The following is a 22500-nucleotide window of genomic DNA, read 5'->3' on the forward strand; positions in this document are numbered from 1 at the left end:
CTGTGCATACTGTTTAAGATAGATAGATAGATAGATAGATAGATAGATAGATAGATAGATAGATAGATAGATAGATAGATAGATAGATAGATAGATAGATAGAGACCTGTGTTATGAACTGTGCATACTGTTTAAGATAGATAGATAGATAGATAGATAGATAGATAGATAGATAGATAGATAGATAGATAGATAGATAGATAGATAGATAGATAGATAGATAGATAGATAGATAGATAGAGTCCTGTGTTATGAACTGTGCATACTGTTTAAGATGGATAGATAGATAGATAGATAGATAGATAGATAGATAGATAGATAGATAGATAGATAGATAGATAGATAGATAGATAGATAGATAGATAGATAGATAGATAGATAGATAGATAGATAGATAGATAGATAGATAGATAGATAGATAGATAGATAGATAGATAGATGGACGGACGGACGGACAGACAGACAGACAGACAGACAGATAGATAGATAGATAGATAGAGACCTGTGTTATGAACTGTGCATACTGTTTAAGTGATTGCTGTATGAATATAGAGTGATTTACCACGTATATATTTACAAAAATATATCATTTACTTCTCCTTTAACGTAACTTCCGCAGTGCAGTGGATTGTGAGTCAGAATTGCCCAAAAAAGCTGCTGATTTCCACACTAAAAAATCGTGTCCGGTTGTCATAGGACATCTGGGTATTTTCAAGCATGTTGCATCTCACCACATGTATTGGAACATCCTAAATCTTCTCCTGCCATACTAAATAGCAAGGGAAGCATGGGGACTGGAACACAGGCTAATATATTACACCAGGTGTGAATCCAGGTGGGAATCAGCAGGTGCAGACTCTCAGTAATCAGGGTCAACCAGTTTAAAACAGTGTTCACTTAGTCCGTCCCACATGATAAATGTGGTCGGCAGGGGGCAACGTCCCAAAGACTAAAATGGTGACCTCCTCTTAAGACAAAGATACATACGAAAAAAGAATAGTTAAAGGCCTACTTCACCGGTTGGAATATGAAGGTGTATTGAACTCTGAGATCCTTTGTAGTATAAATGTGCAAAAAAAATGAAATCGGATCATCCTAGCCTGAGAAAAGGCAGAAAGACTGTTTTATGGTCTCACTGTCTAATCCTACATTTCTCTTTCTGTAATGTCACAGAAAGAGAAATGTAGGCACATTTATACTTCATAGGATCTCCGAGTTCAATACACCTTCATATTCCAACCGGTGAAGTAGGCCTTTAAGAAAAAAAGAATCACCATACTCCACATCGTAAAAAAATAACAAACATATAGTGAAGGTCTAGATATATGCTTATACTTTTGGCACAACATACTTTTCAGTTTTTTATTTATAAAAATAATTTAAAACCATGTTTCATTTTCATTCCGATTCACAATTATGCGCCACTTTGTGTTGGTCTATCACATAAAATCCCAATGAAATACATGTGTGGTTGTAACCTGACAAAGTCTGGAAAAGTTCAATGGGGTATGAATACTTTTGCAAGCCACTGTAGTGTCATATTTACATTGAATAGCTGGGGTTACATGCATTCTTTTTTTTTTTTTTTTTATGTTTTTTTTGGCATTTTTACGCTTTATTGATAGTGTAGAGACAGAGTTGAAATGGGGCAGAGAGGGGAGTGACATGCAGAGAACGACCGCGAGTTTTAGAGAGTTAGAGAAGTATTTAAAGCTTCCAGATTTCAACAAATCCATTTGTGAGATCTTCTGTCAAAGTCAAATTCAAAGTTTTTTTTTTTTTTTTTTTTTTTAACAATTTTTATTGGTGAGAAGCATGAATAAACAAACAGAGTTCAATACACAGGTCACCGTTTTTTCACATTTTTCGTAGCCCCCCACCGCCCATCCCCCACCCGTAGAACGTACCCTCAGAAAAACCGGAGTCAAATTCAAAGTCGCTCTATTGTCAATTTTCTTCAATATTTTCCGGAACATACAGAGGAATCTAGATTACGTTTATCTCCGACCCGCGGTGCAATAAGAACAAGGATCAAATTTGGAAAAATAACATAAGTAATCTTTACAATAAATGATTTCTACATAGTGCAAAACGGTGCATTTCAATTCCTTTGTATGCCTGTGTGTGCGTGTGTGCCTGTGTGTGTGTGTGTGTGTGTGTGTGTGTGTGCGTGTGTGCCTGTGTGTGTGTGTGCGTGTGTTTGCGTGTGCGTGTGTGTGCGTGTGCGAAAGGCAAAACAAAAAATACATTGAACAAAAGTAAATAATTGAAATGTGCAATACGAGGAACATTATTTACCATATGTGTAGCATGCAGTAAAGTGAAGAAATGTAAAGTGTACATTATGAGGGCATTTCAATGTGCAGACTGAGACTTTAAATGGGTTCTAAGAGGTTTTAGACGTCACCGTGGTTAGGGGTCACCAACACAGTGCCCGTGGGAACCAGGTAGCCCGCAAGGAGCATATGAGGCGCCCGCAGGCCTGTTCTAAAAATAGCATAATAATCTGTTTCCCACCTTTTTTAAGTCATTGTTGATAACTATTGTGAGAAATCATTAACATGATCAGTGTCTTCACATAGATGAATATCATTGATCATTAATAATAATAATATATAACTAAAGGCAAACTGAGCAAATTTATTATTTCAGAAGAGTGTGTCAAACTGGGTGCCCTTCGTATGACTCGGTACCCATGAAGTAGCCCTCAGGTTCAAACAGGTTGGTGACCCCTGCTCTAGAGGATATTTTCAATGTCCCTGTGGAGGCTTTAGTGGTTCTTCAGAACATTAGAACATTACGAGGGTTCTGGAGTAGGTTCAAGAGAACATTTAGGAGGTTGTACTGTAGATGGTTTATCTGAATGGGCGCCCTGGGACACTTCCATGTTTGAAGCCTGCCCCACAAGTCACATCTGAGAGGCTGTGTGTGTGTGTGTGTGTGTGTGTGTGTGTGTGTGTGTGTGTGTGTGTGTGTGTGTGTGTGTGTGTGTGTGTGTGTGTGTGTGTGTGTGTGTGTGTGTGTGTGTGTCACCAAAGTTTATATTGTGTGAGAAAAGAGGATCCAGCAGACCAATATACCTTTTACTATCTCTCGTTTAAAACCCGCTCACCTGATATTAATGCAACATATTTTATCACACAAAAGCTGCAGCGTTTTATAGTAAATTTTCATCTGGTGGAAAAACATTAAGAGTGTCTCTCGCTTTACTATTTATAGGCATACAGTATGTTTGAGTAGAATGAACATTTTGGTTTTATTCCACAAACAACTGACCACATTTCTACCAGATTCAGATTTAAAAAATTGTCATTGAGAGCAGCTGCATTAAGTAATGTAGAGATGAAGATTTAAGAAAAATCCAGACTGGTCTCTCAATTTTTTCCAGAGCTATATAGGCCTATATACTGTATATACGTACATATCAAGTATACAAATATGCAGCCATGCAATTATATCTCACATACTCATCCACTTAATCCATATATAAGTGCAATACGCTAAAATACATTGTTTCCAGGCAGTGCACAATTGTGACGCTAATGAAAAATTTAAATAAATAAAAGACATAAAAAAATACATTAAAACAACATTTTCTCGTGATGAATTATGAATGGTCACATGCGTGTTACATGCACATACATGTACTCCATGAGGCCTTTGCATTAACAGCATTAATTATGGATGTTAGGGGCTATTTTTACTTCCACATACAGTATAGCCTACAGTATAATTAGATATATTCGAGCAGACAGAGACAAGACAAAAAAAGTATATACAGTACATACAGCTGCGGAAAAAATTAAGAGACCAGTTTGGATTCTTCTTAAATCTTCATCTCTACATTACTTAATGGAAATGCTCTAAATGGCGATTTTTTTTAAATCGGAATTTGGTAGAAATGTTGTCAGTAGTTTATAGTATAAAACCAAAATGTTCATTCTACTCAAACATATGCCTATAAATAGTCAAACGAGAGACACTGAACATTTTGAGTGGTCTCTTCATTTTTTCCAGAGCTGTATATAATAATAAAAAAATTATAAAAAAATTGTGATTTAAAAACTGACCTCTGTATAAATAAATAAAGCCTAAAGACCACACACAAACACACACACACACACACACACACACACACACACACACACACACACACACACACACACTCACTCACTCACTCACTCACTCACTCACTCACTCACTCACTCACTCACTCACTCACTCACTCACTCATTCACACACACACGGGTGAAAGTATGATAAAGCCTATTTAAAACCACCTCTGTCCCCCCTGTAGGTCACTTAGCGGCGGGGACGTGTGAGATAGTGACTCTGGCGCGGGACAGCAGCCAGCCACGGAGAACCATCGCCACTCAGACGGCCCGCTGTGCCTGCAGGAAGGGCCTCATAGCTGGGACAACTAGGGCCAAGCCAGCCTGTGTGGAGGGTAAGACTCTCTCTCTCTCTCTCTCTCTCTCTCTCTCTCTCTCTCTCTCTCTCTCTCTCTCTCTCTCTCTCTCTCTCTCTCTCTCTCTCTCTCTCTCTCTCTCTCTCTCTCTCACTCACTCACTCACTCACTCACTCACTCTCTCAATAGATAGATAGATAGATAGATAGATAGATAGATAGATAGATAGATAGATAGATAGATAGATAGATAGATAGATAGATAGATAGATAGATAGATAGAGGGAAGGATGCATGAATGGACGGACGGATAGATGGATGGATGTAGTTCCTGGATTAGTGTACCCATGACAAAGGCATTGAGAAAAACTATAAATAAAAGGTAGCATTCTTTGCACTGATGGTCTCGTTTGCTGTGATTTATGATAATCAGAGGAAAAATTTGACTGTTTCAGGAAAATGTTAACGTTCCTCGTAGAACCTTTAAAGGTGCAGTGTGTAATATGACATCATCAAGTAAGTTCTACAAAGTTCTAGAATGCAACGCTCCCTGGGTAACCCCACCCCTTTTGAATAATAACAGAAGCTACAGTGGCCTTCAAGGACAAGAACAATTCTAAATTTTAAACAATGCACCTGTTGACATTCCAACTATGACACTTCCAACATGGCGGCCACTTGGCCTTGGTCCAAGATATAGAGAAATATGGACATATATGAGACCCTTTCTAAGGGGAAAAAAAATATTCTACAAATGTTTTTCAGCTATTATGCACTAAATTAAATGTACTTATGGATATTATAATTACTTTCTACAAAATCTGCTAGGAAATAAAACCCAAAATTCTACACACTGCAGGTTTAATCATTGAAAAATTGAAAAACTCTAAAACATCAGGGCGAGAACGGGAGAGAGAGAAAAAAGGAAGAAAGATTTTTTTTTTCTTTTTCATTTTTCACCTAAAATGTCGAGAACAAAGTTGAAAGTAAAGTTTGATTAAAAGGAGAAAATGCCAAAGTTCCGTTGTCTCCCGGGGAAACGGGGCAGAGCGTCTTGTGATGAATGAAGCCATTACAAAATGGCGGCTCGTGTTTTTTAGGATAAATGATCTGAGCTGAGAGGCCTGGTGTTTTCGGTAGAACATTAATCACCATGGCAAAAACATTGTTTATTCAATCACTGGTCCATTATGAGATTTTTTATTTTTTTTATATTTTTTTTGTTTAAAGGCACTACGAGTAAGATGGCACGTTGGCGTCCCCTTTGGACAAAAGCGGTAGTATTTTTACGACGCCCGCTGTCGCAAATGCTCGTGCCAGGCGGGTGAGCGTGGACTGAGAAGGGCGCAATATAGTGCATGTTCGTGTGTTGAAAGTGTGAGGACTCTTTTCGGCTCCGTGAGAGTGGTTTTGACACTGCATCAACTAATGCCAGTCAGTACACACACCTGCTTGCAATGAGTTGATTCAGCAGCGTCACCTAACTACTCTCTCTCTCACGGAGCTGTGTCCTCACAGAAAGCGAATGAATGAGAGACGGCAGTTAGTAGACTATAGATCACGATGAGGTAATGTGTTTGTGTTGTTGATGTAAATAATGACTATTTCAGATAATGGTTATCTGATGATGGTGAAGCAAAGCAAACTTTGTGTTAGTACCAACCGCTCATTCATTTAGCAGTCTAGTTTCGCTCTCGTGAAATTGTATACACGTTGCTTGGCAACGTCCTCCCGCCCGCCTATCACTCACTCTCCCTTTTCGCTTTTCTTCATTGCATTCTCTTTTTTTTCTTTGATGGTTCAGCCCCGTTATCAGTCATTTATGACGACAAATAACTGTCTCAAACAAGGCTCCCGCTCCCCTTCCCTCACCTGGAGGGATAGGCTTCTCAAATCGCGTTGCAGCGCCACACTGAAATCTGCAACCAATACGGATATGTGACCATAGAGCCTGCACGAGCGAACCGAAAATCGGACTGGGTGTGCGACCAGACCAAAAGCAGTAATAAAAACTATATAAAAACGTCTTTCTTTGCACTGATGGTCTCGTTTGCTGTTAAAGGTAATTTATGATTATCAGAGGAAACATGAGGTTGTTTAAAAGATATTTAAATGTTACTCGTATCCGCTTTAACCTTTATTTATACAGGTAAATCCCATTGAGACCGAAGACTCTTTTGCAAGGGAGACCTGTTTTCCTTTCCCACGTTACCATTCACACACACATTCATACACTGATAGCAGCAGGCTAACTATCGACATTCATACGATTTGTGTCTATTTATCTTCCATAACGTGTCTTCTTTCATACTAGTATAAATCAAAAGGTCCAACATGTACATTCAGGTGTTTGTTTATTTGACTAAACCTTGTCTGTTTGCGTCAGTATATTTCTCCTATACAACCATCTTTAACGGCCATTATCTAAAAAAAAAAATGTATTCTTTCAATACTCTGAACCAAGAATCTCAACTTCTAAAGCACTTACATCAACTAAACTTTCCATGATCATTCTCAGCACTATTCTGAAGGTTATTACAGAAGGATATGTTCATATTTTGCTTGTTGAAAGTAACGTTTGATGATTAAAAGGAAAAGAATAGAAGAAGAAAAAAACCCGACGTGTTTATATTTGATTATTTCCTCCCATATTTTCGCTCTTTGCCAAAGTTCCGTTGTCTCCCGGGGAAACAGAATTAGAGCGTCTTCCCCTCTGTGATGAATGAAGCCGTTACAAAATGGCGGCTCGTGTTTTTTTCTGATAAATGAACTGAGGACGGATCTTTCCCTGCGTTCCAATCCCCATACTATCTGCTGTTTTAGTATGGTAGAAAATAATTTCAAAAAAAACATAGACAATAATAAACATTCTTACCCAACACCATGGGTTACACAGGACAGCTACAACAATGACCTTGCAATCAGATTAAATACTATCACACTATACACTTAAAGGAATACTTCACCCATACGGAACCGGCGTTCTATCATTATAAAATCACTATTATAATATAATGAATTAAGTTTTTCTTCCCTCAGTCTTCCCTCAGTCTTCCCTTGGCCCAGCTGTCCTGTTAATCCTAACCCCTACATTTTACCATGTGTGATGTCACGCTAGTAAAATGTAGGGTTAGGCAGTGAGACCATAAAACACTCTTTCTGCCTTTTCTCAGGCTAGGATGAACAGATTTCAAAATAAATTTGCACATTTATACCACATAGGATCTCAGAGTTCAATACATCTTCATATTTCCACCGGTGAAGTAGGTCTTTAAAGTGCGTATTGGAAGTTAGATGCTGCAGTGAAGAATCATATAGGACAAACATTCTAGTATACTATTTTAATATTTGGTTTTATAAATCTATACTAGAAGTGGCCTCTGGAGCCGTTTTTGTGATACAATTTTACTACCGCACCTCAAAAACAGTTTTCGAATGTGACGTAGCAAGGGGTCGACGAACATACTAATCCATAGACTAGCTTGGTGCGAAACAATGGTAATAGGAGGGAGATTGAGTTATGGTGAGAGGAAAATCAGTGGAGTTTCGGTCTGGAGAGTGACTGGCATTAGCTAGAGTTAATGTTAGCTTATGACAGAATGCTGTCCATATTTCAACACTTAACAGTCAATCACTTTACAAGTATAAGGTTATGAAGCTGCATGACGTAACTCCACATTACCTCTTGCATCACTACTGGAACGAGCGAGCGAGAGACAGAGAGAGCAAGCGAGCGAGCTAAAACAGAAATTACGACATTTACCTCATACACCTTTTGTTTGATAGGTGCCTGTGTGGGAAAGCCAATGAGCTCAGCTGAGCAGAGCATGTGCTGCAGGGACGTGGATACCTTCTGGGCTCGGGTGGAGACGCTAAACCCCAGACCAGACATAACATAGGCTACTTGACTCAGTATCCAGGTTTACTTTTGAGCCCCTTAGTGCTCCAGATAGCATACCTGAGCTTCAGACAGGAGCATGGCCCTCTGCAGGCCAGCAGACACGAGTATGTCAATCAGTATAACCCATAACAGAAACTACTTTCTCCAATTAATTATTCCACACCTTGCAGCTAATGTGTCCACACGAATTGTCCGATTTTGTTCTACAATTAGAATATAAGCCTGAGGGCCAAAGTAAAGTAAATGAAGTACATCTTGATGCAGAGTATTGATAAATCCGACCAACTTAACATTTAGAAGAGTCTTCTAAATATTATGTTGGTTGGATTGATCAATTTAAACTTGTAAGCAAGTATTTTAGTAGACCAACATGTGTATGATTGAAAATCAATATTTCTAGACGCAGAACAGCAGAAAGGATACATTACAATTGAATTGGAATACTTCTGTTTTTCCATTTTCCATGTGATCACTACTTGTAAATGATATATAGATTATCAGGCTTAACAGTGGATATTGTGTGCCTATCCCCAGGCACTTCTGCTATACAGCTTACCTTATATTGTGTCCAGAAGAACCGGGTATATACAAAGCTTCATATTAATCATTTCATTGATAAATTAATCACAACCACAATGTGTCACACCATATAACATTTTATGCAGTTTAAAACGTATATATTTTGAACACATGCTTTATAAATTATAAGGGTCTTCATGCTGCAAAAGCAAGACTAATAAATGTCATGTACCTATTCAAATGTTTAATGTATTTTATATTTATGAATTACAGTTATTACATCAAAGCACGATAAGTAAACATGTAAAGTAAGAGCTTACCAATAAATCACAAATGTATACAGCTTTTTAAAATATATGTTTGGTTTAACGTATATATGGTCAAAATGGAAGATTGACCAATTTAAAATGAGAATGCACTCATAATAGCATACCTCCCAGTATAGCTGTTTAATCCTCATGTTTTATTAAGAGAAAATGTTAAATTTTGTATCTGGCTCTAGATAAAACTACCCCCAATCCTCAGGTGTTTCCAGAACAAGACTTTATTACAAAACACAAAACTAAACAAGTAACCGTATCCTTGGTCTGTGGCTCAATTCTTTACCAAATTTAGTCAAAATCTATCTTAGCTTTTTGAGATGTCTAACAAACAAACATGACTGAGTACGTCACCTATTTGACTGTAATCAACAAGATTATGAATTGAGTACTGATCTGACTTTGTCTAGACTTATAATAATCACTATCTGAAAACGGGAAACCAAATTGTGTGCTTGAGTTGTGTGAAGCTGTGACTGCCAGGCGAGTCCCAGGCTGCTCCATCTTCAGAGATCTTCTCACAGGTTCTGGAAAGGCAGCAGGTGCACGGTGCAGTGAAGAACCAGCTCTGCTCTCTCCTAGAGTCTTTAGTTATGTGGAGTCTGTCCCTCTCAGAGAGTCCCCCAGGGCCAAGGTGCTAGGGGACGGACATTATGTAAGAATCCGTTTAGTGATATTATAGTATGAACATGATGGATAATATTTAGGGACTGACTGAAGCTGCTCACTGTAGCTGCGATGGCTTGACAGGGTGGCAGTGTCACATTCTAGCTTCCTCTCATCTGCCATAATGTTTGAAATGCAGGACAGCCAAGTTGAGTCTGTGGAAAAGCAAATTGTGTAGATCAGAAGTTGAACATATAAGTTATCCCAGGCAAGTACATACAGCATGTAAACATTTTAAACCCTAATTTACTGTGTGAAGTGCTGAGACAACGCTGCCATAATGTGGAAGAAAATTAACATTAGCTAATAAAATGCCAGAGTATGAAAATACAATACATGTAGGTTTGGGTTGATTCAGATCACAAAGTTAAACACGAATGCAGTATTATAACAGCCATGTATTTAATTCTCTTCATGGGGGTTATCCTCTTGTTAGTCATTTGAAAACGCTTTGTAGATGTTTTTTCGGGCTCAACGAGCAGATATAAATGATTATTAGGCCTACATGATGGAGCTGCTGCACAATTTAACACATGTTTATAACATAGTTTTCTCATCTGCATCATGGGCAGCTTATCTACGGGTCTGTCTTCAGAAACATGTCAACATGTATGTTGCGTGCAGGGGGAATACGTGCTCACATTTATTTATTTGGATCTTGATTAGCCACTACAAAGGCAGCAAATGCTCTATAGGGTCAACACATGCTAACATTACATCCTGATGTAAAACTAGTATGATATGATGGTGCTAATGTCCCAGCAAAGTAGACATACAGCCACAGCGTGTCTGATTTTTATTTTAGCATCACGAGTAGCCTATATCAATATATTTTGCTGACTCAATGTCCCCGGCTAGCGCCAGTATTGTTTAAACTGATTAACGGAAGGAGTCATTGGTCAGCCTTCGTATTTGAGGTTAACAGTTAATTATAATCATGTAAAATATTGCATTATGCCTTATAAAATGGCCCATCTTACAAAAAAGGATGCCAACCAACATTAGCCGTTTTGACCTGTTAGCTAGTGGGTTAGCTAGTATGCTGCCTAACAATAAATGACCACACGTTGCTTTTCATCATTGAAATTATTATGCCGACTACATGGGAGTTTAAAAACATTCGCTAACAAGACTTACAGTTCATAGTTTCCGTGGGTTTAAATATCTGACGGCCCCGTGTCCTAGTAGGTCTGTGTCCGTGTCCGTGACCATCGGTCCAGCGTCGGCCGCAGCTCCGGACGATGAAGCAGCTCAGCTGTTTATTAAACCACCGCAGGCCCTGGTGTTGTTATCCTGAACTTTACCGTGTCACCCACACATAAGCCTCCTGTCTAAAATGATCGGGAAACCACCGTGTGTTTCGTGAGGGAGGCGGCGGCGCCAGAGATGTAGTTCCGTCTCTTCACATGTAAACATACCAAGGCTCAAAGCTAGCTAGCGCCGCTTATTTTCTGTCACAGAAACCGTGGACTACATTTATTCTAAGGCTGGAGTACACTATACTTCCCCTTTACTGTAATGTAAAATACAATGCAATGTAAAACTACAGAAAAAATACGAGCACACTAAGTGACACATCTTCAATTCACTACGACCTACTACTGCCTGCACGTAGATGCATTCCCGTTTGGTCAGCGTCCCCTTGCTACGTAATATGACGCGTTTGACGTAGGGGGTTAAAAAAAAGAACTTTGTAGGAGCTTAGCTCAAAACAGCCACTTTGATCTCGGAATCAACATTCTTATGTTTTGAAAAACAAAAAAAATCCTGCATATTATTTTTCAATGGGGATGTCCATAATAGATTATGTATACATCTAGGAATATTTTTAACTTCCAATATGCACTTTAAAAGTGTTCACATTTTTGACTGCTTAAAGGTGCAGTGTGTAATATGACATCATCAAGAAAGTTCTACAAAGTTCTAGAATGCAACGCTCCCTGGGTAACCCCACCCCTTTGGAATAATAACAGAAGCTACAGTGGCCTTCAAGGACAAGAACAATTCTAAATTTTAAACAATGCACCTGATGACATTCCAACTATGACACTTTCAAGATGGCGGTACTAGGCCTTGGTCCAAAATATGCAGAAATATGGACATATATGAGACCCTTTCTAAGGGGAAAAAAAATTATTCAAATTTATTTTTTCAGCTATTATGCACTCAATTAAATGTACTTAGGGATATTATAATTACTTTCTACAAAATCTGCTAGGAAATAAAACCCAAAATTCTACACACTGCAGGTTTAAAAGCCACTTTTTTAAAAGTGTGGTTGAATGTGTAATAGGATTATTTTCCAATAAATACTTTGCCAAAGTTCCGTTGTCTCCCGGGGAAACAGAGTAGAGCGTCTTCTCTCTGTGATGAATGAAGCCATTACAAAATGGCGGCTCGTGTTTTTTGGGATAAATGATCGGAGCTGAGAGGCGCCGGATGTGGACGGATCTACTTTGTGTTCGATCGTTAATCAAGCGCTCGCAGGTGTTCAAGGTGTTCAAGGTGTTCACCGATATACCTCAGTGTGTGTGTGTGTGTGTGTGTGTGTGTGTGTGTGTGTGTGTGCGTGTGTGTGTGTGTGTGTGCGTGTGCGTGTGTGTGTGTGCGTTTGTGTTTGTGTGTGTGTGTGTGTGTTTGTGTGTGTGTGTGTGTGTGTTTGTGTGTGTGTGTGTGTGTGTGTGTGTGTGTGTCTTTGTCTGTGTGTGTGTGTGTGTGTGTGTGTGTGTGTGTGTGTGTGTGTGTGTTTGTGTGTGTGTGTGTGTGTGTGTGTGTGTGAGGCTCACTGCGTCTCCGCTACACACTGTTGGCTTATGTGAAATACTGTAGGGTTTTTTATTTTTATTTTTTAACTTTTTTCTATATTTTAATCCCCTGTAACTGTAAACCCAAATCCACACAATCCTTCTATGTAATGTGGGGAGTTAGTTGCATGATAGTAAAGCATCTATCTATCTATCTATCTATCTATCTATCTATCTATCTATCTATCTATCTATCTATCTATCTATCTATCTATCTATCTATCTATCTATCTATCTATCTATCTATCTATCTATCTATCTATGTCATGTGGGGAGTTAGTTTCATGATAGTAAAGCATATATCTATCTATCTATCTATCTATCTATCTATCTATCTATCTATCTATCTATCTATCTATCTATCTATCTATCTATCTATCTATCTATCTATCTATCTATCTGTCTGTCTATCTATCTATCTATCTATCTATCTATCTATCTATCTATCTATCTATCTATCTATCTATCTATCTATCTATCTATCTATCTATCTATCTATCTATCTATCTATCTATCTATCTATCTATCTATCTATCTATGTCATGTGGGGAGTTAGTTTCATGATAGTAAAGCATCTGAAAAGAGTTACAGGCATATTTATCAACCTTAAATTAAAGATATTGTCATTTTTAAAAGGTGCTACGAGGAACTCTTAATTCACCACACTCCAGAGGGGGTCAGAGCGCAGGGTCAGCCATAGTACAGCGCCCCTGGAGCAGTTTTGGGGTTAAGTGTCTTGCTCAAGGACACAATGGTAGAGATGGTGGGCACCGGAGATGTAGGAATATGGAACACACATCTGTTAGCAATCAGCCGTACAGTATGTGTCTCTCACTTCCAACCAGCTTTAATCTTTCATTTGTGTGTGTGTGTGTGTGTGTGTGTGTGTGTGTGTGTGTGTGTGTGTGTGTGGGTCCGTGTGTGTGTGTGTGTGTGTGTGTGTGTGTGTGTGTGTGTGTGTGTGTGTGTGTGCGTGTGTGTGTTACATAATCACACATTTCTCTGGTTAATATTGTACACCTTCTCTTTCCCCTCTGGGACCGGTAGCCATCTTTAATGAGACAAACATACACACACACGCACGCACACACACACACACACACACACACACACACACGCACGCGCGCACGCACACACACACACATACTGTACGGCTGATTGCTAACAGATGGTCTCGTTCCATATTCCTACATCTACGGTGCCCACCATCTCTACCATTGTGTCCTTGAGCAAGACACTTAACCCCAAACTGCTCCAGGGGCGCTGTGCTATGGCTGACCCTGCGCTCTGACCCCCTCCTATACCTACAGAAGCAATAAAGAATTAAAAAAAAAAAACTTCTGCGTCGTTTGAAAAGACGCAATGCATTGTGGGGCGGTTGAGTAGCCACAACATACTCAAATTGACGTCAACATTAGTACGAGTAGGATAGGACGTTGAGTTAGTAGGGCTTTAGTATGAGTAGGACGTTAGTATGGCTTTTAGTATGAGTAGGACGTTAGTATGAGTAGGACGTTAGTAGGGCTTTTAATATGAGTAGAACGTTAGTAGGGCTATTAGTATGAGTAGGACGTTAGTAGGGCTTTTAGTATGAGTAGGACGTTAGTAGGGCTTTTAGTATGAGCAGCACGTTAGTAGGGCTTTTAATATGAGTAGGACGTTAGTAGGGCTTTTAGTATGAGTAGTACGTTAGTAGGGCTTTTAGTATGAGTAGGACGTTAGTAGGGCTTTTAATATGAGTAGGACGTTAGAAGGGCTTTAGTATGGGTAGGACGTTAGTAGGGCCTTTAGTATGAATAGGACATTAGTAGGGCTTTTAGTATGTGTAGGACGTTAGTAGGGCTTTAGTAGGCGTAGGACGTTAGTAGGGCTTTTAGTATGTGTAGGACGTTAGTAGGCCTTTTAATATGAGTAGGGTGTTAGTAGGGCTTTTAGTATGAGTAGGATGTTAGTAGGGCTTTTAGTATGAGTAGGACGTTAGTAGGGCTTTTAGTATGAGTAGGACGTTAGTAGGCCTTTAAGTATGAGTAGGAAGTTAGTAGGGACTATTTGTAATCTTGTTTCCTTGCCTTTGCACATCAACACACTCCTCTACCTCCTTTTCTTCACCTCCGTTTCATCCCCCTTTACTTGGTCCATAAGGTCCAATCAGAGAGAGAGCCACAATATGCAAATGTGTCGGTGAGAATGTCCTATTTCTTTATAAATAGCTGATTTTGACGAAGGGGAGGTGTGTGTGTGTGTGTGTGTGTGTGTGTGTGTGTGTGTGTGTGTGTGTGTGTGTGTGTGTGTGTGTGTGTGTGTGTGTGTGTGTGTGTGTGTGTGTGTGTGTGTTTACCGTAAACAGAATCACAGTAGTTAGCGTTTAGGTTGCTTTCTTTGATTTGTGAGTACACAACTTTTTTTTAATTGTCTTTCTTTTGAGCGCTTTAAACACTTTAAAGCCTGATATTTGTGATACAGTAAATATAATAAGAAAGACAGACAGACAGACAGACAGACAGACAGACAGACAGGCAGGTAGATGGATGGATGGATAGATAGATAGATAGATAGATAGATAGATAGATAGATAGATAGATAGATAGATAGATAGATAGATAGATAGATAGATAGATAGATAGATAGATAGATAGATAGATAGATAGATAGATAGATAGACAGACAGACAGACAGACAGACAGACAGACAGACAGACAGACAGACAGACAGACAGACAGACAGACAGACAGACAGACAGATAGATCTATTATGTAGAGTTCCTCATAGCACCTTTAAAATGGCAGTATACTCAGCGCTCTGTTGTCTAATAATGTTGTGAGAGCGGCCTGATCGTGTGTGTGTGTGTGTGTGTGTGTGTGTGTGTGTGTGTGGGTGTGTGCGTGTGCGTGTGCTTGCGTACATGCATGTGTGCTTGTGTGTCTGTGTGTGTGTGTGTGTGTGTGTGTGTGTGTGTGTGTGTGTGTGTGTGTGAGTGAGTGAGTGAGTCAGTGAGTGAGTGAGTGTATGAGTGAGTGTGTGTGTGTGTGTGTGTGTGTGTGTGTGTGTGTGTGTGTGTGTGTGTGTGTGTGTGTGTGTGTGTGTGTGTGTGTGTGTGTGTGTGTGTGTGTGTGTGTGTGTGTGTGTGTGTGTGTGTGTGTGTGTTTGTTTGTTTGTTTGTTACTTCTACAATGTTGTAGGATCTAAAAACAGAAACATTAGAGACGGTGTGATCATGGTTTATTCATGATGAAGTGAGGAGGCCATCAGGAGGATTTGGGTCAGACAGCACTGAGGCATTATGGGACGTCTACGGATAAAATACGGTTGCGTTCCGAATCGCATACTCTTTCTTTTTTCTATTCTACATACTACATCCGACGATAAAAAGAATCTAGTTAGGATGCAGTAGGCATACTATTGGGACATACTTTTACTCTTTTATTTCATCATAACATTGCACCTTGATCTTGCCTCTTGCTTTTATATCCGTCGCATCCCCGTTTGTTTTCATATGATGGCTTCATCGATGTGACGTCACTTCACGTGCGCAATGGATTGTGGGTCAGAATCGCCCAAATAGGATGCACTTTTCAACACTAACAATCTTGGCCGCATGAAGTAGGACATCCGGGTACTTCTAACCATCCTAAATCTGGCCATAAGAATCGGGACATCCAAAATCTTTTTTCTACCATACTATATAGTAGAAAGTATGCGATTTGGAACGCAACCTACAACTTCTCAAAACGATATTGGGCTGTACAAATAAAACTGATTTGATTTTGATTTGAACATTATATTACTTATATACTGTGAATGAATGAATGAATGAATTAATGAATTTTTATTATTGTGTCATGTCCTAACATGGATTATAAGACACCAACAACTGTATCAAATTCAAATGATAACATTCACTTCCTGTAAATGGAGATCACATTTCACAGTAGGACAACAAGGAAACGGACGCAAACAAAGGAAAAGAAAAGAAAAGAAAAGCAAACATAAAGATCTCATTGATAAGTGTGTGTTGTTCTCTTGGCCCAGGCCTTCTCCAGATAGCCAGCGAGGGCAAATACCTTAAAGTCAAAGAGCCACTTTAGCCTGTCTACATCATTCATCCACATGAAATCAACATCACCACACTGATCGAACAATCTCTGACGCAACCCATGTGTGTGTGTGTGTGTGTGTGCCTCCCTCTCTCTCTCTCTCTCTCTCTCTCTCTCTCCCTCTCTCTCTCTCTCTCTCTCTCTCTCTCTCTCTTATATGTATTTATTGTACATTATGGACATTATATTAATTATATACTGTGTGTCTCTCCCTCTGTCTATCTCTCCCTCTCCCTCTCCCTCTCTCCCTCCCTCTCCCTTTCCCCCCTCTCTCTCCCTTTCCCCCCCTCTCTCCCCCCCCTCTCTCTTTCAACCCTCTCTCTCTCCCTCCCTCTCCCCCCCCCCCCTCCCTCTCTCTCTCTAGTTGCCGTGGTGAGTAGCAGACAGTGGTGTGTGATGTCCCCCTGTCTGGAGGATGAAGGTTGTGACCTGCTCTTCAACCAGTCGGGCTGGTCCTGCACAAGGCCGGGGGGACGCGTCAAAACCACCACCGTGAGAACATTACTTTATTTTATTAACCTTTGTTCTAAAAGCCCTACTAACGTCCTACTCATACTAAAAGCCCTACTAACGTCCTACTCATACTAAAAGCCCTACTAACGTCCTACTCATACTAAAAGCCCTACTAACGTCCTACTCATACTAAAAGCCCTGCTAACGTCCTACTCATACTAAAAGCCCTACTAACGTCCTACTCATACTAAAAGCCCTACTAACGTCCTACTCATACTAAAAGCCCTACTAACATTCTACTCATACTAAAAGCCCTACTAACGTCCTACTCACGTCCTACTCATACTAAAAGCCCTACTAACATCTTTTTTTTTTTTTAACCTTTATTTATACAGGTAAATCCCATTGAGTCCGAAGACTCTTTTACAAGGGAGACCTGTTTTCCTTTCCCACGTTACCATTCACACACACATTCATACACCGATAGCAGCAGGCTAACTATCGACATTCACACCAGGCAAGGTGGGTGAAGTGTCTTGCCCAAGGACACAACAACTATGACACAGCTGGCAGGGCGGGGATCGAACCTCCAACCCTTTGATCATCAGCCGACCCGCTCTACCAACTGAGCCACAGTTCTAAAAGCCCTACTAAAGTTCTACTCATACTAAAAGCCCTACTAACGTCCTACTCGTACTCATTTTGACGTCAATTTGAGTATGTTGTGGTCGTGTATGCGAGTTTGTGTAGGCGAGAAATGCTTGGATGAGTACTTACTTCAGGGAAGATTTTGTGAATTGATCGATAGGTTACTTTTCCTACTCAAGCGCCCCACAATGCATTGCGTCTTTTCACACGACACAGAAGTTTTTTTTTAAATTCTTTATTGCTTCTACACAATGTATGTAGTATATAAATGTTGAGTATGTAGGAGGGAGGACGTTTGTATGGCTTTATTTATACAGGTGAATCCCATTGACCTCGGAGACTCTTTTTCCAAGGGAGACCTGTTCCCATTCCCACGTTACCAGTTCCACAAAACTCTCTCTGTATTTCTCAGAATTCCTCATGGACGACGACATAATTTACGCACTATAGCTTTTAACAAAGAAACAATTTAAAAGGCTTCATGTTGAGTGTGTGTTTCAGAGACGGACTGTGAATTCTCTGGAGGGGTCCAAAGTAGGATTTAAAAAAAAATGGGTTATAGGGTCTTTCTCTTTTAATATCTTAAGAAGCAACATATTTATTAATGAGATAACTTCTTGCTTGTTGTTTAGGGTTAGGTTTCCGTGTGTGTGTGTGCGTGTGCGTGTGCGTGTGTGCGTGTGTGTGTGTGCGTGCATGCGTGTGTGTGTGTGTGTGCGTGTGTGTGTGTGTGCGTGCGTGCGTGTGTGTGTGTGTGCGTGTGTGCGTGCGTGCGTGTGTGTGTAATAAATAGTAACAGAGCTTATTGTTTCTCATCACGAACCGCAATTTATCACAAAGCAATTATGTTGGAAACAAGGCCGCCTGTTTTTCAGTTGCAGTGTTGTTTATCATGCAAATAAACACACACACACACACACACACACACACGCACACACACACACACACACACCTCTGTTAATTTGCTGTTGTGAAGGTCATTTCAGCGTCTTTGAATTCTTTGTGATATTTTTATCTCCAGAACTCGGCTTCGGAAAAAATCTTTTTCTTTTGAGTTTTTCTCCTGAAATCAATTAATTTCTTTGTTTGTTGTTCATTAACTTTGTGTTGATGAGCTGCAGCCTCTTTCTAGCCTTTTATTTCCACAGGTAAATCCCATTGAGACCGGAGACTCTTTTTTTCAAGGGAGACCTGTTCCCATTCCCACGTTACCATTCACACACACATTCATACACCGACAGCAGGTTAACTATCGGGAACAGTTTAGGGTTACTTGGACAACATTATGAGTCGAACAAGTTAAACCTGCAGTGTGTAGAATTTTGGGTTTTATTTCCTAGCAGATTTTGTAGAAAGTAATTATAATATCCATAAGTACATTTAATTTAGTGCATAATAGCTGAAAACATTTTTAGAATTATTTTTTTTTTCCTTAGAAAGGGTCTCATATATGTCCATATTTCTGCATATCTTGGACCAAGGTCTATGGCCGCCATGTTGAAAGCGTCTTAGTTGGAATGTCATCAGGTGCATTGTTTAACATTTAGAATTGTTCTTGTCCTTGAAGGCCACTGTAGCTTCTGTTATTATTCTAAAGGGTTGGGGTTACCCAGGGAGCGTTGCATTCTAGAACTTTGTAGAACTTACTTGATGATGTCATATTACACACTGCACCTTTAAGTTAAATTCATTCAATTCCAGTCAATTAAAACCACAAGGCACATTGAAATTTGTCTTTTCTCTTATCCCCTCTCAAGTTCCCACACTCCAGAGGGGGTCAGAGCACAGGGTCATCCATAGTACAGCGCCCCTGGAGCAGTTTGGTTAAGTGTCTTGCTCAAGGACACAATGGTAGAGATGGTGGGCACCGTAGATGTAATAGCAGCCACCACTAGTGTCTATCCCATTAAGAAAGAAAGGAATAATTTTGGAGCAGTTGAAAGCGTTTAACATTTAATTTCTAATGTTGGTACACACACACACACACGGACACACACACACACACACACACACACACACACACACACACACGGACCCACACACACACACACACACACACACACACACACACACACACACACACACACACACACACACACAGGATCATTACAGTCTGAGGAGCGACTGTGTAATTTGTCGTCGGAAAAATGTAATCAGGCTTCGCAGCAGAAAGCATAACTCATTCGTGGCGCGTTGAATTCGTGTTCGCCTTTAAAAACAAAACTGTCCTTGGAAAATAAAAGTGTGTGTGACTTTAGCTGTCTGTTTGTTTTTCTATATGTTTTGTGGAGCTACTTACAAACACACACATACACACACACACACATAAACACACACACACACACACATAAACACACACACACACACACACACATAGACACATAGACACATACACACACACACACACACACACACACACACACATATAAACACACACATACGCACACACATAAACACACACACATAGCCAAACACACACACACACACACACACACACACACACACACACACACACACACACACACACAGACACACACACACTCAGAATTTATTTTTTCGCACCGAGAGAAAAAAGGCGTAAGGAGGAACAAATCACAGTCTGCTCAATCAGACAGAAATCCAATCCTCCTTGGAGGGAAGGTGAAAGCCGACGCGCCGCCATGATGCAAATTCACTCACTGAATATATTGTTGATAGATTGTTTTTGCTCAGGAGAACAAGAGAGTACGTGATGCCTAGTTTCACCTTGTGTTAGAAGCAAAGTGTAAAAGGTCTTTTTTTTGGGGGCATTTTTATGCTTTATTGATAGTGTAGAGACAGAGTTGAAATGGGGCAGAGAGGGGAGTGACATGCAGAGGACGACCGCGGGCTGGAATCGAACCCGGGTCCGCTGCTGGCCGAGGCCCATGGGGGGGGGGGGGGGGGGGACGCCCTACCAACTGAGCTAAGGGCGCCCCCCGTAAAGGGTCTTTTTGACTGAAACTTCCGTCAGAGGGAGTTTGACATTCTGTTACGGTAAGTGGCAGACAGGCAGGCAAGTAGGACCCAGATGCAGAAAGTTAAACTAGAAGATTATTTATTGTCCAAAAATGTAACAAAAAGGCCAACAGGCAAAAAAAAGTCCAGGAGAACAGGAAACACAGAACATACACAGAACAGACTCACCAACAGGTACAATGCTCGGACAGGGAACAAAGAAACACTGGGAGTTATATACACACACACAAGACAGGGTAGACAACGAGGGACAGGTGAAACACATTAGGGAAGGGAGCAAATCAAATCAAATCAAATCAGTTTTATTTGTATAGCCCAAAATCACAAACACATTTGTCTCAGTGGGCTTTACATTTCATACAATATGATATACGATACAATATGATACAATATGACACCCTGCCCTTACACCCTTAGCTCGGCTGAGAAAAAACTCCCAGTAAAAAACCCTTTACCGGGAATAAAAAATTTAAGAAATCAAATCTGAAGCAGTAATCAAACAGGAGGGAAACTTGACAGGACATGGGGAGGAACAAGACAGACATACCAAAATAAAACAGGAAACACCAAAACAAGACAGGACAAAGACAGACCATGACACATTATTATTATTATTTTTTTTTGCCTCATTATTTTGCTTTATTGGACAGAGACTCTGAGAGACAGAGATGAAATGGGGCAGAGAGCGGAATGACATGCAGAGACAGTCTGCTGCAGGGGGGGGCGACCTTACCCCGCGGTCGACCCTCAACTATAGGGTCGAAAGTTGGATCCCCCGTCTCCCCACTACATGTCCAAGTGTCCCTGAGCAAAGAGACACCGAACCCTAAACGGCTCCCGATAGTTAGCCTGCTGCTATCGGTGTATGAATGAATGTGTGTGTGAATGGAAACGTGGGAATGGGAAACAGGTCTCCCTTGAAAAAGAGTCTCGGTCTCAATAGGATTTAACTGTATATAAATGTTATTTTTTTTTTCAATTAAACATGAAAATAACCTTAATAATCGGACGGCTGCGAAATCATCTCATATTTGTGACATATTTCTCTGCTTTCCTGCAGGTCTCGTGACAGCGTCGGCGAGGACAGACAGACTGAACTCCATCGTCCAACGCCACGGCAACGTCCACGGCAACCAATGAGCCAATCCGCATCCAGCTATCGGAGCCGCGTGATGATGTCATAGGCTAGGACACGCCCCCTGCTTCAAGCTATGAGGGGCTGAACTGTCGAAACTAAAGCCTGGACTTCAAGACTCAAGACTCAAGATTCTAGATGGTTTATTGGTCATTCGAACAACAATAACAAGCAGCAAGGAAACATTTGATGACACTTTACAATAAGATACATTAATTACTGTAACTGTTACTTAACAACCTACTTTACCGGTAAAAATATGAAGGTGTATTGAACTCTGAGATCCTACGTAGTATAAATGTGCAAAAAGTTTAGAAATCGGTTCATCCTAGCCTGAGAAAAGGCAGAAAGAGTGTTTTATGGTCTCACTGTCTAACCCTACATTTAACCATGGGTAACTAACATCACACATGGTAAAATGTAGGGTTAGGATTAACAGGACAGCTGGGCCAAGGGAAGACTGAGGGAAGAAAAACCTCATTCATTATATTACAATAGCGATTTTATAATGATAGAACGCCGGTTCCGTATGGGTGAAGTATTCCTTTAATGTACC

At 40.2% G+C, this 22500-nt stretch overlaps 1 protein-coding gene and 1 long non-coding RNA gene across 2 annotated transcripts in view; one reads left to right on the forward strand and one right to left on the reverse strand.

Moving 5' to 3' along the window:
- Positions 1-21878, forward strand: part of LOC307251151 (chemokine-like protein TAFA-5) — a gene marked incomplete at both ends in the record, with an annotated part of 29254 nt that extends 7376 nt beyond the window's left edge. The window contains 3 exons of the mRNA XM_080028472.1: positions 4298-4447; positions 17076-17203; positions 21870-21878. Of these exons, the coding sequence (XP_079884598.1) occupies positions 4298-4447; positions 17076-17203; positions 21870-21878 (287 nt within the window). The remainder of the gene's footprint in view (positions 1-4297; positions 4448-17075; positions 17204-21869) is intronic.
- Positions 9331-11161, reverse strand: LOC307250964. The gene is made up of 3 exons (XR_013844893.1): positions 10951-11161; positions 9876-9968; positions 9331-9784 (listed from the first exon to the last, which is right to left on the reverse strand). It is a non-coding gene; the product is annotated as an uncharacterized lncRNA (long non-coding RNA).
- Positions 21879-22500: the final 622 nt, after the last annotated feature.

The sequence above is a fragment of the Ammodytes marinus genome (genome assembly GCF_949987685.1).
Source record: "Ammodytes marinus genome assembly, chromosome: 5".
In the NCBI taxonomy this organism is placed as follows: domain Eukaryota; kingdom Metazoa; phylum Chordata; class Actinopteri; order Uranoscopiformes; family Ammodytidae; genus Ammodytes; species Ammodytes marinus.